The sequence below is a fragment of the Ostrea edulis genome, chromosome 6 (genome assembly GCF_947568905.1).
Source record: "Ostrea edulis chromosome 6, xbOstEdul1.1, whole genome shotgun sequence".
Classification (NCBI taxonomy): Eukaryota; Metazoa; Mollusca; class Bivalvia; order Ostreida; family Ostreidae; genus Ostrea; species Ostrea edulis.
In genome coordinates, this window is record NC_079169.1 from 23,284,010 (window position 1) to 23,301,168 (window position 17,159).

At 33.2% G+C, this 17,159-nt stretch overlaps 1 protein-coding gene across 1 annotated transcript; it reads right to left on the reverse strand.

Annotated features, from left to right (window-relative positions):
- Nucleotides 1-6,026: 6,026 nt before the first annotated feature.
- LOC125683317 (homeobox protein Hox-B6a-like) lies at nucleotides 6,027-16,972 on the reverse strand. Its single transcript, XM_048924349.2, has 2 exons — nucleotides 16,384-16,972; nucleotides 6,027-8,147 (listed from the first exon to the last, which is right to left on the reverse strand). Exons 1-2 carry the CDS (start codon nucleotides 16,874-16,876, stop codon nucleotides 7,849-7,851), a joined length of 792 nt encoding a protein of 263 aa, XP_048780306.2. The 5' UTR covers nucleotides 16,877-16,972; the 3' UTR covers nucleotides 6,027-7,848.
- Between the last annotated feature and the right edge of the window lie 187 nt (nucleotides 16,973-17,159).

Here is a 17,159-nt window from a genome sequence, read left to right on the forward strand (position 1 = left end):
ATAAGATTAGTTTTAATTATCATAATAATTTCTCAAAACAATACACATGATAACTTTAATTGACTATTTTAGACAATTTGGTTGATTTTCCAAATGCATATTTATTATCAAGTTGTATGTTACTTTAAATATTCATAATTTTAGAATTAAGTTCTTCAGTCAGTGTTCAAAAACGCAATTTTGCTCAGGTACATATTTTGGCTAAGGTTACGAGGATGGAGTAATTACGGTTTTTCATTTGCAATTTATTGGTTTTAGCGCAGATATCCTTTTTCTGAAATGGCGTAGACGCAGGGTCAGGAAATCGTATGCGATACCATTATTCGAATATTAAACTTTAAAACACAAAAGAAAAATGTAAATAGATGGTTTCCAAAAGGATCATGTATTTTTTTTTTTTAAATGGACGAAATATTTTACTGGACATTATATTTCTATGAAAAGTTTGACGCCGTTGTATTTTACCGTCAATAATAACTGCAAATGGCGTAGAACTCTGGGTATTCAAGATAAACAACTATTAAGGAAGATATCTATAGCATGCTACTAAATCTACTCTGAAATATATGTACATGGTACAAATTATTCACAAGATTTCATCACTACAGCTACTTAGTAGATACAATAGGAATTCAGGTAATGTAAATTCGAGACAATTTGTTAAAAGTATAATATTTAAGGGAATCATAATTATTTATGTTCGACATTACTATGGCAATTAATAATACTATTATCGCAGATAATATGTATATACATAAAGCTATGCATTCCAGTTTTTGTATTCCTACGCTGATATGACCTCTTCACTTTTTATGGAAATAAGGTGACCGAGTCTCAGGTCATACAAATGTCATGACAGATCCTTGTCGCCTTAACCAACCTCTCGTTTTTGGTCAACCAGCATAGTAAACTCATCTATTACACATCGCCACATAGATTTCACAGGTATGAATTATTGACTGTTATAACTAGTTTCCTTATTATTCTCTTTTTTTCGGTAGAGGGGGACTTCAGGACAACTTATGCTCAGCACTAAATAAAAAAAAAAACGCACATAAAACTTATACCAAGAAACGCCGATATTTTTTCAGCTTATATATCTGCAATATCTCCTGTTCCTCTCAGAGAAACATTTACAGCAAGAACACACCATTTTTCCACTGACGAACTCCCGTGTACATGACATAGAAGGCTGCAGCGCACACAGTGTCATTACATGTATGGATTGATTATTTATTGGTCTTCTACATCTGCTCCATATCTGGATGTCTTGCTGAACATACATGTAGACCTTAACGACAAACCAACAACTCAGCTTTATCACAAACGGGATCCGGATGACGTCAACTTCTCCTTCGGATGAGACCGCAAAACCCGAAGCGTAAATTTTGCAGCCCTTCACCGCCAATGGTAACGTCTCCATATGAGTGAACTATTCTTGAGAGGGACGTTAAAAAATATACAATCAATCCATCGTCAATTTGCCATATTCATGGAACAATGTTACATTGTCAGCTGCATATGGTGTTTATATCTCTCAACTGATTCGATACGCGTGAGCATGTTCTGCGTATGATTAAGTTTTAAATCGACACAGGCTATTGACAATTAAGCTTATATTACAGGGGTTCAACAGTCTCGTTTTAAGTCAGCATTTCACATATGCGATGATTGTGATAATTATCTAATTTGCAAATACAACCTGTCGGATGCAGTCTGAAATGTTTCATACCAATTCTTAGGTCATGTTATTTACTGAAGATCATTACGAATTACTCCGTTTACTTGAACACGATAGTGGGCACACATTGTGTGTGACCTGTGAACAGGGAAAACATACTCCTCCTAAGCACTTGATTCCTTCTCTGGAACGTCCACGGGTCCGTGTGTGTCCTGCTTTCGGGGTTGTTTTTTTTTTTTTGTATTCCTTTTATTTCATTTGAATTTTACACACAGACACACACACATCTATAAATGTGTAACTCACAATAACATTTATATTATAAATGAACATGTATATGTGTAAGGCAACAATATAGAAGAGAGAGAGAGAGAGAGAGAGAGAGAGAGAGAGAGAGAGAGAGAGAGAGAGAGAGAGAGAGAGAAAGTAAGGTACACAGAACATACAGTAAAATCATAATTTATCATATATGTAAATCCTGCCGGTGTCTTTCGAACTTCCTTTACCTGTATTTTACAACAATAACATTTTTTGAACGGTTATTCTATCCAAAGATTTTTATGACGATATAGGATTATGAGATTGATCACTGTTAATCATCTTCACGTTTTCATGAGATAGGTCACTGTTCGTTATCTTCACCTTTTTAATATACACTCTGATCTATTAAAAAATTAGTTATTTTAACTTGCTCTTCAACTTTAATGTATTTGTTCGATACATAAGGAACACCTTTCAAATGAAAAACAAAGCAATGGGATTTTTTAATGTTATTTACATTACGGGGCTCTGTATTCACCGAAGATTTAAAAATATCAATTATTTTAATAATTTACTGAACGAATATTTCTGCATTGACTATACATTTGAAAGTTAGAGCATTTCTGGTCTTACATGAAAAGAGAAGTCGATGGCGTTGAGTGCGTTTGTGTGAATAAAGGAAATTCGAATCAATGAATGCCAACTTTTCATAAAAGAATAGGATGCGTATCAAAACAAGAATAACATTATCACACGCTAAGTTGTAAAGAAAGATGGCGGATGGGGTATCATTTGGTCATCTCTGGTAGCCGGTTTCGATATTTCATTTATTAAGTATCAACTAATTATTTAGATTAAATATTTTTAGAACCAGCAAAAATAATTTCACGGACAAGTGATGCTTACTCCTCTATGGCACTTGATCTCACCTATGATATATTCAGGGGTCTGTCTTTGCCCAACTCTCTATTTTGTATTGCTTATAGGAGTTATGATTTTGAACACTGTTCGTTACCTTCACCTTTCACTATTTGAAACATTTCATAAGCAACAACATAGATTGTGCAGCATGAAGAAGCATGAATTAATTGATGCAATGTTGGACGAACGTTGAAAACGTGCGTAGCTGTGATAATGGTTTCTAATTTGACGAGACGTCTCCATATGAGTGAAAAATTCTCGAGTGGGACGTTAAACAATATAACATCAATCGATCTAATTTGACGATAAAATGAATAAATTGTCAATACAAAACAACGGACATATAGTCTATCGATACAATAAAGGAGTTATTGAACTTATATTGGTGAATATTGGCACTCGTAGGATGTGAAAATTTGCACACAAGTCCGCGATTTTTTCAAACCCAGCTCGGCCAGCATTCACAAGAATATGTCAAATCACCCTATAATACCAGTACTTTATGAAATAGTAAATGTATTATGACGTCATATCCTATTTGCCTGAAATCGCTTTGTAATAATTCTATAAAGAGGATTAAACTTATCAAGAGTTCTGTAGTTTTATCAAACTTTTGGAAGTATATTTTTAATTTCTACACCGACAGAGAAGTATAAATTTTAAAACAAATTCGCGTGGCAGTGCTTGTATCGTAATTGTGCTTACAGTGTGTTAAACTTGATATTCTTTTTAACTTGCAATGAATTTTTTATTCATTCTCATGAACTACTTTTGTTTACTGTTGTCAATACAATATTATATGCAACACAAAACAGGTATAAGATTGAATTAATGCACATTCGTGTTTGCTAATTAAATAAAAGTTTAATACTAGAATATTTTTAATAAATTGTGACTTTTTTGTTCTTATAATACGCAAAATGTCACCATATATAAATTATGAATATGAATGAACAGTCTTTAAAAGTGCACATGCGTTACAATGGCTTGCCTCCAAATTTAAGATGGGGGCATACATGAATGGAGTTTTTAGATAAAAGTTTTGAATTATTGTTCAAGAAACTCACTTTTCATACAAAACATTGGGTTGGTTAAATTAGACATTCATAAGAATCGGTATTCTGTTTGAAAAAATATATTAAGCAAATTCATCAATTTACAATATATAGATTTGTTCCAAATTTCTACTAATTGTATTATGAATAACAAAATTGGAATACATGTGTAGAGATATAAATACTAACAATATCATAAATGAAATAGAAATGATAAAAGCATGCAGATTTAGAGGGTTTTTTTTTAATTCAAAACATTCCTCAGCACTAAATGTGTCCTTTTAAAACCATTTCTAAATTTGAATTGAAATTTAAATACTCCAGCTATATATGATACATATAATATATGCTGATACAATGAATTGTGAACTAGTACCTACATGTTGTGCTGAAAAGCTGCGGAGCTAAATGTCATCATTTTTATATCATTTCTATATTAAACTTCATCAAGATGTGCATGAACTTGGTCACTTGATCAAAAGCTAAAGCGGCCAAGAGTGTTGTGATAGATCTAGTGTAGTACTAGCAGATTTACACCCCAATGAAGTTACAGAAATTATATCATGACTTGACATTAAATTCAAATGTAAACTGGGGTTCTCGATTGTCACAAGTGAAATTCGTCGCTTTTTAAAAACGTCACGTCATGTATTTCATCGATTCTCTTTTGCGAACTCCTCCAGGACCAGCTTAGATCACCCATTTTAAATTCTCTTTATTGCATATCATTTGTTTCGAAAGTAATTATTTTTAAAATTTAATTTTATAAAATTCAAAGCAATGATAGGAAATTTTGCTATATATTTATAATTACAATGGATACCTTATTCATTTTCCCCTTATTTCATCTAAAACTTGAAGATGACCACTTCAACTTTCGATTTCAAATTAGTGACGTATATAAATATTATAAATCGTGTGTTATTTCCACAATCACATAAAGTAAGAATATATTGAGTACATATAACCACTATTTTACCTTCTGAATATACATGTATCTAGTTTGTGAAAACAAAATACACATAAATGTTTCATAAGCTTCAACTGATAGAAAGCATTTTTAAAGAAAAACTATTACACACGTATTAATTTCACATGTTGAAGAACAGAAATATTCATACCTTTTGCGAAAAAATACCATCGCATGACTTTCATAGATAATTTGAAAGATATTTGTTTACAAAGTTGCACTTTTATTACATTAAGGGCAGATATGCGTTAGTAGTATGTCGAAGAATTATTATTATTATTTTTATATTCATGATGTACACCCGTAGCATTGCATAAAATACTAAAAACAATTATTTGTAAGTTCCTTAAGGATAAATGAAATATTTCCAATATTGCACGATTCTTAGACGGACTGCTACGTACGGATTGTAATATCAAGTTTCAATCTAGAGCACCTGAACATCTGTACTATTCTCACGTACCCCACCCATCCATATGAAAAGGTCGACGTTACGCAACACACGTCTGTAGATTCTGGGATTAATCTAAGGATCAATACATAACATGATTTAGTATCATGCAAAAAACTCAGAATTTTCAGACGTCTGTCGCAAAATCATATCAATATCTCCCTACTATTTTTTTTTTTTACATTGTATTACGGCCTTTGTGAATTAAAAAAAAAACTCCACAAAAACCACATTTCTCTGTCCAACTAGACTTTGACGCATTTATTTACAGTTGTTATGTCCGAAATGTCCTTTAAAGACTGTTGATTTTGAAGTATTCTGATTCAACTGACGATTGCGTCATTTCCACTCTTTGTCCGTGAGAACACCCGTAAAACTCATTACATACAGTATTGTTTGAAGTTTACCTTCCAATTCTTGAAACTGTAGCTCAGCATTTCATCTCTTCATTATCTTTTTAAAGCCAGGCTTTTCAATGTGAATTTTTGTTGGTATTTTTTTATTGTTGGTGTGTTTTGAATCTTTGTTTTTAAATTCAAATTTATTGAATTAGGCTTTAAAACATGGAGAGTCTAATTCCACTTGTGACCTATAATGAGCACTGAAATACTAAAACTATGGAAATAATTTTTCCCTATCCCTATAAAGACTGATTTGTTTCTGTTGACAGAGGAAAAAGAACTAGAGTTGAAAGTATAACAACATTTTATTGCAGTTCTCGTTCTGGTCGTGCCAATATATCGATACAAGCACATATTTTATGTCACATAAAACATAATTTCTTTCATACAACATCAAGACCATTAACGTATTTAATCATAACATAATAGCTCGAAATAGTTCTCGTTTTCAAATTCTCGTTCACATATATAAGGCATTGTAAAAGAAAAAAAGAGAAAGAAAGTAAAAACATGAAAATCAACATATATACATGAGCAAATTTTGCAGTATGAAAAGATAGAAACCATTTTTTGGCGATTCACTAGATTGCTTGTAATGGACCACATTTCAGTTATTTTTCTCTCTTGCGACAAAGGACAAAGGAAGTCTCTCCGGGCTTTTAAGTTTCAGATAGCTCTCAACTCTTTATTCATGTATTGTTTGATAAGATATGTTTTTGGAAGTGAGTTGGTAAAATTTATCTTATATTTCCGGAAGCATTTTGTCTATCAAATTTATATATCTTGTATTTCTGGACAACAATTAATTTATTTTCTTATTGAACATATATATTGATCATATTATATTTACTGAAAGTATTTTTCCTATACACCTTTTCCTGTCCTTTTACAGACAAGTTTTGGCAAGGGAAGTAATCGAAATTGGTCTATTAGAAATGAGGGGGAAATGTCGTGATTTTTATAGCTCATAAAACACATCCAAAGTCACACAACTGTCGATAGTCATTAATGAAATGTAGACTGAAGCAGTTATCATCGTAAATCGCATAAACTATAGCATGTCAGTCCAAGACATGGACATCTTTGGAGTGATTTGGACAAATGACCAGACCTGATATGACTTTGTCTTGGTCAAACCAAACGTTTGACAACGGTCAATGCTTATGCGATTCCCAATCAATTAACTACGTGTAGCCTGTCACTAGCACTGCTACTATACATTTATCATACCTTGCAATTCTTATGGTAAAAACTTTTTTTCTATTTGCTATTTTTTTTAATATATATATGTATATACATCTTCGCCATCTTGCATAGGTTTTTAAACAAATAAAATGCTAAAATATTGTGATGTATAAAAAAGTAAGAAAGAAAAAACAAAACAATAATGCAATATAAGGAAACAAACAACTGAATTGCAATCTATAAAATAGACTAATTCTTATAATAAACAATCTATTCTAATACTTATACACAATGCCACTAAAAAGAATTTTGGCATAATTCATGGAGGTAATATTTGATATTGACCAGTATGCGTAATGAACCATTCTCATTGTAACAAAATGATATCAATTCTTTGTCTGTACATGAACATTTCTGTCATTTTTGTATTATTACTGTGAAACTATTAATTTTTACTCATCATATGGCACCCAAAAATAAAGCTAAATTATAGTATGACAACACACTGAGGATAATCTAAACATAGGCCTTGCTGGTATATTAAATATATATCCGAATATATGATGCATGTACATTAATGTAACTAAAAGCTTCAGGTGAGAGATGTCTTGTTTTAGCAAACTGATGGACTTCTTTCTCGTTATACATAGGATAGTCTATCAGAACATACCCTTTCCTTCTTTTTCTCGTTTGGTAGGGTGATCGGAAAATACTTTTTCCCAACTATTAAGACATATCTAACTTGGACGTAATACCTGTCCTGGGGAGTTAGTTTCTTGAAACTTTCCCATCAAAATTTCCCGACAGCTGCTACAATAGTCTGTCTACAGTTCTGCCCGGTCGCCCGAATTTTAAGACCATTATATAAACGATGAAATCACGATACAGAGGTAGCTACCCTTAATAGGAACACATTACTTATGTCAACTGGTGCTGGTTTCGCTCGGAGAGGGCGGATCGGGGGTCACTTTGGTTTTGGCATCTGCCACCACACGGCTTTGTTCATTCAATTCCTTAATAGCTTGAAGTTCTTTTTTCTCCTTCATCCGTCTATTTTGAAACCATATTTTGATTTGTCTTTCCGTTAAACACAACATATGAGAGAGTTCTATCCGCCGCCTCCTTGTGAGATAGCGGTTGAATTTGAATTCCTTCTCGAGTTCTAGGGTTTGGAATCGAGTGTACGTCTGCCGTCCTCTACGGCGCTGGTTAGAATTAGGACCTGTAAGTGTATAAAAGTCAAATTGATTTCTATCATCTGTATTTTTTTTAAATCATTGATAATTCAATAATTCCGCTACAGTATCTAAATGTCATCTGGTATAGGTTGAAATTTAATATGTACATGTATAATGATATTCCTTTAAAGGCAGAAAATTATCATTACTTGACGAAGTACTTGAACATGTTACATATTCAATTTAGACGGAATTTAACGGGCACTTAAAAAGAAGATGTTTATATAACTGTTGTATCTTTTTACACATAAAACTGCTTTTAATTTCCTATGTTTGTATATTGTTTTGCGTGGATTAAATAGGCTTTTGTATGTTTGTAAATTGTTTATAGGCTTTGGCGCCTTCCAGGATAAAAGCTCTAAAGTTTAGAAGTACCTGCTATTTATAGCAACAAATTATCCGGTCTTTAATTTGAGAACTTCCGCATGTATCTTGTAGAAAAATAATATATTTGAAAGAACATCAAATGCCTCGATTGCCTTCTCCTGGGTTGGTATGCACGTTTGGTATTATTGAAATTCAGAACAGAGAACTAGGCTTCCACACTGAATGGACACTGGGGTAATTGATCCTACTCTTTGTTTGGCCCAGTAAGTACCTATTGGTGGTCTGCAAAGGCTATGTCAGTGGTATTAAGCCGCGATATCCCCGCAATATCAGAAAAAGCCTACAATAATGATTAGCTCTCTTTAAATATCGGGATCAATCGTTAAGACGTGCATCGGTTTACGAGAGTTTTTGTTGAACGGAATAAAGAATTTGATTGTCCTGTAAGATACTTATTTATTAAGTTAACAAGGATGTCCTTTATTTACTCATGTAGATGTTTTAACCCGATTGCTTATAATTTGGTAAATTGCGAAAATACTATAGAATATAAGTGACAATTATTTGACAATTTAATCCCTGTCACCATAAGAATACACTCTTCAAAGACACAAAAAGGCTTTCTGCAAATAATAATAATAAAAAAAAACCTGATCTGTATGGTTTTTATCAATACAATTCGACTTCATTCAGTTAATCACGCGTGACAATTATGAATATTTTTATGCAATTAAAGAAATTCTGCCGCTCTTTCTAAATATCCTTGCTCTTTAATCTGTCAAGTGGTATTCATATTAGTTTATACTGACTAGGAATAGGAATGGTGTGAGCAAAGTTTTTCTTTTTGAAAATAAATTTCTTTAAATAGACTTCTTGATTATACTCATTTATCGGATTGCAAAATAGTCACTTCAAAATCTTCATCACCAGAACATCTGTACAGCAATACTTCTACAATGCTATAGTTACTACGGATTGGCGAAAACCAAATTTATCCAATAAATCTTTTCCACACGGTTAAGTTGTAAAATGAAACTCTGCTTCGCCATCAATTCCACGTTTGTGCCTCTATAAATCGAGGAACAAAAAATATTAAGCTAGTGTGCGGTAAATGGGCTTTACGAGCTATAAATAATACACTATCATAAAATTTTTCCATTTAGATAATGTGTTTAATGTTTTTGAATTATACTGAACACTCTGTTTTACAAATAAATCAAATTGCAGCCTTATTCATTTATTTTCTGCCAAATTCTTCACTTTTGCTATGCCCGCTCTCTGAGACATAATCGAGTCGCAGACCTTAGCTCTCAACCATGGAAGTGTTGAAGTGACACCCGGATGTTGATATACATGTACATTTTGCATGGGAAAATAATAGGAAACTCACACGAAAGTTGGGAAATCTTTTAAGCGAGAATTGACCAAAACTGGCAAACAATAGGATGATCGAGTTTTTAAGAAGCTGATGACTGCACTTAAATATAATTGTTCGTTGCACATTAACAGTCATACTACTTAGAAACGATCTGTGACTACTTGTCACAATTGCTATATTTGCAAAACGTTGTGATACAGCAAGCCTCTGACTGTCTGACGACTGAACAGCTTTGCTGGGTAACAGAGAGGGAGATCTTGAAAGGAGGTTCTGTATAGTATTCTTGTAATCTTAAGCACGGAATAAATGGGAATACCTATGTGAAATTGTTTGTGTGCTGGTACCTCTAATGGGCCATTAGTGGCATCTTGCTTGTAGGTTAATGTTTCAGAAAACTGTTCCTAGGTCAGTACCTTGGTTGAGGGCACGCAATGGGAGGTTTAACTCCATATCTATCGTTATTGAAGATTACTTCAATATCCAGTCTCATCATGGTGCAATTTGGAATTTCATTTTCAACAAGAATATTTTATTTAATAGGCTTATTTATTTGATATGTGTAGAAGTGTAAACACACACTTGCACCAAATGGAAACAGTTCAGGTTAACAAGAATTGCGTGTAGAACAATCGTGACGAAAGCAATATTTCTTCATAAATCAGAAGTAAAGTGTTACCGAAATGAACAACAGAATTCACACCGACGCTTTAAATTCAGATCAACATTTCATATCAAACGCCGGGTATGTCAGCCGTTGAAATGGCGAATAAACTCGATCTACACGCCTGATCAGCCAAAGCAGGAATCTTTATTTATGTTCTTACAAAGGAAACGCTAGAAGTCCGGGAACAATTGGGGTGCGCTTCAAGCCGCGCACCTAGAACCTTTAGCGCAACAAGACTAATTACCCGTAAATATCGATCCCAACACGTGTCATCGTGCTGCAGTGTATTGAACCTTCCCGTTCACTCCTTACAATTACATAATCATCGGGGTATATATATTATAAAATGCACAAGGTGCATAATTCATTCATGTGTTTATGTTTTTTATAAAGGTTTATAGGGATCAAGCAATGAGATTTAAAGTTCTAACGAACGTCCATAATTCAAAGTATTGACAATATGCTAATGTTATCATATTCCAAACCAAAAAGAAAGAGATATATCGAGATTCTTGAACAATCAATTCACTATGCCCCTGCACTAGATGATGAATTTTCTGATATTTGTGCAAGACAATAATTTTAAACTCTTGTCTTTTTGCTGTGAAAAAGATGAATGATGGCAGGGTTCAGCACGACTTTGATTAATGCTGTCATATAAGAAATGAAATGTCTTCCCACTGCTCGTGTTAGTATCATCTCAATGAAAACTTGTGTGTTGTAATCAACATTACTGTTATAGCTATCTTACACACTATAAAATTACTGATAATTTCTACTCGCAGGATCACAACACTACCGTGTAAATTACCGATTATTTGAATTAACGCCATCGCAAGATTCTAGATATAGCTGATTAAAAAAGTAAGCTATATTTCTTTATTGATACACAACAATAAAAAAGAATATAAAGATCTAAGTTTCATCGAAAAAGTGTTTTCATTCAATAGATCATATTAAAAAATCAAATGTTTTAAGAGGCCTAATTGTTGCTTAAAGATAATTATAATAGAAATGTAAGATTTTGCTTAAACATTTTATTGGATATCCTAACAAAAAATGTAATGTACTCTATCTTACACCTGCCCAGTTGTCATGGAATCGTCATGGATAATAATACTTAGTTGTTAGAATGTTTAGGATATTGATTTCTCGCAATTATACGCACGTGATCATTTTTTAAAAGAGAGAACATTTCGGTGCCTTGTTATCCTCCGTCAAACGAACAAAGAGGATGGATAAATCTTGACGACAGTCGAGTTATTATTAGTTTTATCATTTTGGCAGATATGTAAAGTACGAACACCACAACATATCTTTCTATTTATCAAAAAACCGGTCTGCTTTTATTTTCTAGAAAATTAAATCAAATGTGCGTAAAATACCTCGGTATGATTTTCCCCCTCAGACATATTAGCATATTTTTTCCACACTGTCCATAAAATGAGTATGCCACATTGGTGGCAGTAGACAGTCCATTATTTGTATATTGTTACAATGTATATTCAGTGTCTCTACAAATTATATGTTTGAAGATTATATGAAACACTTCGTGTTAAGAAGTCACTGTAAGCCAATACTGTTCTCTGGGAACTGTGAAGAATTTAAGAACTTCTTCACTTCGTATGGTAAATATTATATTTCCCAAAACTACATCTTCAACGTTATCAAGTTAATTGACATTAGTGACTACTGTTAACCGAATCGTGATTAATGCAGAGGAAAGACAAGTTGTGATCATCAAAGTATCTTTACCCCTTTTAACTTTACACGTGGAGCTCGTCCAGTAGATTGGTGATCAGTTATTATTCATATAATATAGTTCCCAATTACAGGGTGGGTCTAAATGCGAAAATTGTACCGTAACATTGTTCTCGTGTTGAATCTGTAGATATTTTTGGAATTGTCATGAAAATAAGACATTACCGTAATTTGCATTTATAATTCTAAGACAGCAGTGTACAGATGAACTCACAAGGCTTAGTAGTACTACGTGTATTTCTAGATTGCACAGAGGACACATGAAACATGAAGATACGTGCCAAAGATCGAGAGGAACAGCCAGGCAAATCGGACACGGACGTTGAAGGAACGCCTGCAGTATTTCTTGGACGTTCACTCTCGATTCAGTGCAGTGTATAATTTGCCAAATTGTCTGACTTTACATGTCGCCCATACATGTACCCCATACATATACCCACAGAAGAATTCAAAATCGTAATATCCGTGTCAGAAATACGTACGTTTTAGTACAAGAAGGCAAACCGATGTTCTACTGCCAGTCAACAGACTGAAGTTGACAATTCCTGTATGTGGCTAATAAAGTTTGTGTAAATTATAAATATTTAGTAAATGTCAGTTGACGCTCCGGTTCGCTGAGGAATACATCTCAGAATCACTTGCTTGTATAACTTTTGTTTATATTTGTTTACTTATTCTATGTAAAAACGTTAAACCTATGAACTGTATGGTTCTTGGTAATAAACAATAAAACTTGGAAGAATAGACACAAAACAACCCCCGAAATTCCACACTAGTTCAGGTACATGTATAAGGAACCCAATGTTTTACGAGTTAAACGACAAAATATCAATATCTATTCAAACCTCAGCAAGAAATGATCAATTCAATTTTTTTCTTAAAGCTGGACGTAGAATGAATAAAGTGCCATCTTAGAACAATTATTTCCGAGTTTTGAAAGTACACATTTTTTTAATCACTTCATGTTTTACACTTTTATCAAAAAAAAAAAAAGTCCTTTTATATTATACATATATACATGTATCAATATATCGGTATATTATTACGATCTTCATCAAACACACTATCGTTTATGTTTCAACATTATTTGTTGATGATATATAAACTTTTCAGAACTTACTTGTACAATGTACCTGTGTAAGTATTTTGTAAAATATAACTATAATAACAATGACGCCCTTTGCATCCCGACGTATTCCATTGTAGAATAAAGTTAATTAGCGGAATAAATCTTATGGCATATGGGACAATTCAATAATTTTTGTATAAGATATATATTTATAAATATGAATATATATAATTTATCCAGAATTTGGTACTTTTTATGATGACAATACCGTCAGATGTATATAAATTTTCATGATTATGAATTTAACCGTTATTAAATAAAAATCGAACTTAAAAAAATACATATTTCACTACCAATAATTTTGAAATATTCATCGTATTAAAATTAAAAGTTAGTTAATTATGGTCCAGAGAAAGGACTACCACAATGCTTCCAGTTACGTTTTCTATGTCAGCGCTGCATGTATGTGTATCTACATGTATGATATAGCCCGTCAGTTCCGAACACTGTGGGTCGGTCGTGGACTTAACACAGGTTTATTAAGTACAAAAAACTGATTCCAGTGGGTCAGATAGATTTTTCACTTTTGGGACAAGTTACGCTGGCTATGAGCGTTTTATTTTTCCAAGTTGTCATTTCTCCACGGGTTATCCAACACCTGTTCACGGTAAAATGTGTCAATCTACTGACCAAAACAAATAGGCCGCCCGACAGCACAACGGTCAATAGTTTAAGGGACTTTCTGGGCTCCTATATACATATAAACAAAATTCCTGGAGCATTGCAAGCCAGCGTAAGTACGTGTTTATGCAATTCATATAATGTTGGAGCAAGAGAATAGGTCTAGTACAACCGATGACTAGTCATTTTCATTGATTTTTGTTCGGAGAGAGTAATTTTAATTAATTTCGTCATTTCCATTAAGGAATACACTGAATATAGATTATTTTTTATAACATATAGATTATCTGTTCACTTTCTGCACATTTGCAGATTCCATATATTTATCTACCTGAATGCCTTACTGTCGATTAAACGTTTCTGAATGATGTATGGTTGTAAATATGCACCATGCGTTATGTGTTAATGTGGAAGCCGTGAGCTTTATGTAAATTTACCCTTGATGTGAACAATAAAATGCACACTTTTTTTTACACATTGATCAATGTACAAATGAATAAATCTGCAGCATCAAACAGACTTTTCAATTAAAAATAAAATGAATGTAATGAACCTCTTATTATTAAATAAGCCTTTCGTCCTCTATATAATAAATCAAAATTTTAGTGCATATTCACACCATATAATAACATTTTGTACAGTTATTCAGTCCTAAATATTTTTTAACCATTACACCTTTTTAAGGAGGTCAAGTATATTATTTTGCTATGTGTGATTTTTAGAAATCACGGGTCATTTAGATAATTTATGGGTCGCCACTAAAGTCGCTTTATCAATGGTGGTCCAGTGCGTGTGTGCGACCACTGAATAAAATGAACTTAATAACATTCCATTAACACATTTTAGGGTCTCCTTACAACATCTATAATGTGCTGAGTATTTGAAGTAAGCCCTATCAGAGATATAGATTTTAATGAACCCTCTGGTAAACTTACTGACTTGTAGTCTATCTGAAATATCCCACATAAAGCATGACCCAATCACTGCATTCTCACTATTGATTTATAATTATGTTTCTTTCATTATTTTCCTTTCTCGCCAAGAGTATGAATATTTGATGACATGTAACAAATTTTAGAGAGGATTTGTATATAATCTAGATATATGGAGTTGAAATAGCATTTGTTTGAAATGATTAACGTGATGGATAGTATATATCTTCTTACATTAGATTTCTCCAAGTATTGCTATTTCCTATTTACATGCAGACAAAATAAGAAAGCGTTTATACACAGATTTCGTGAACTTTGTATAATCTAAATAATTTTATGTATGCAAAGGGGAACAACTCTTTAAATATTTTACATATGCAATAACAAACAAATAAAATCAAATGATCCTATTGTTCCCGAGTTTTAAGATCCACATTGTAGAGCCTGAATAGAGGAATCCCATCACTTATTTTATCAGTCCTTTATTACCCGGCTTAAGTGGTATTTAAAATCTAGTTTGCAGCTGTTTTGTTCTGCAAAACTGCAATAATATCTTCGACAAGAAAAATGATTGTCTGAATTTCTCTGAAACATCGTTGCAGGAAGAATATAAAAACTCTGACTTTTTATTGCCATATCGTGGGTTTATGTTTCTAGTTATTGCCGTTGAGAGCGCTAGAGAAATAAAAGCGAATGCTTGGATAATTGGAAAGGATTGAATTTACTTGGAAAGACCCTGACAACTCTTATGTTGTTAAGAAAAAATAAAGATATCTGATTGCTGGTGCCGTGAGATACCTAATATATTGCAGATTTTATTGTCTCCCTTTGCCGTTTGATTGTGGGTAACACTGCTCAGAATTTTTGGAGAATAAAACTCCATTGCAACACTTGTTATCATACAAGTATTTTTACTGGTGCATTCTAAAAACCGAGATATTTACTACGTAATAAAATCAAATAATTTCATTTAATGGATAAACTTACGAGGTTTTGTTTCTTGTCACAAAGAAGCGTAAAAACTTGATACAATAATATTTTCTTGGAAAATATAACATTTTAAAAATATTTTCTTACAACAATAACACTTCCATTACAAAATGCATATACATTAAGCAAACGAGGGCTGTGTTATACGAGGTGAGATTGATCGAAAGCAAAACGTAAACAACAACCAATGATTGTAGAAAATATATGAATAATGAAAACAAATAATTATTGTATAATATTTTATGTTACAGAAAACATGACTATGATATTGTAAACACATTAATGCTCATAATCGAGCAGACACAGAAAAATAAAACTGAGATACCACATGCTAAAATTGCTTTCCATCAAATTTGCCACGCAAAAAACAAAATATGATGTGACATATAACATATATTATGACTGTTTTACGACTTACCAACGATCGACATCCAGGGGTAGAAGGATGGGGGCGTGTCACCCTCTCCTGTGGTGGGGGTCCCTGTGGAACACGGACTTATGGGCTCGTTCTTGTTACTGGACGCGGTATTGCTGGACAGTCCATCGGACACACTCTCCCGGAATCGAAGACTCCCGGGAACATTCATATTTTGGAAATATGAGTTTCTGGCACTCGCTAAACCCATTCTTGAAAAATCATGATTGCGATGATGTGACTGTAGAGCTTCCATTCGACAAGCATCGGGATATGATCCCATATAGTACCCCCGGGATCTGTAGTCTGACCCCGGGGGACAGATATCGGGGATATTTAAGAAATGGTCCATGTAAGTTGCTCCCTCAGCATTGTTGTGAATTTCATCTGCTCGGGTCGGGACGGTGGGTCGCATAGGTAGATGATACGAGCTCATCCCCGACCGTGTGGAAAATTGAGAAAGATTCTCGGAGAAATTTTGACACGACAAAACCATCAATTCTAGAGAAATTATTTGAGTTCCAGAAATTCGTTTTAGATGGCTCAAAGACCCTGCAACCCTTCACTATAAAGATAAACCGACACATTTACTAGTCCACCAATCAAAACACATTTATCGTGACCTGCCGTAACCTCGCCTTCTCGCACTTCACTGTCTGATTTCGTCCGCTATGAAAAGTAGTTCCGCGTTGCATAGAAATCCTCAACAAGTTCTTTACAGATATTTAAAATTATGTTGATAATATAAACAAATATGTGGAGTATCGGTAGCTTGTTTA

What these genes read in the sequence shown, in the direction of transcription:
- LOC125683317 (XM_048924349.2), bottom strand. Translation starts at nt 16,876, where the DNA reads ATGGTTTTGTCGTGTCAAAATTTCTCCGAGAATCTTTCTCAATTTTCC. An exon ending in CCCCTGGATGTCGATCGTTG is followed by an intron (nt 8,148 to 16,383) that starts GTAAGTCGTAAA and finishes ATACACTTACAG; the next exon opens with GTCCTAATTCTAACCAGCGC.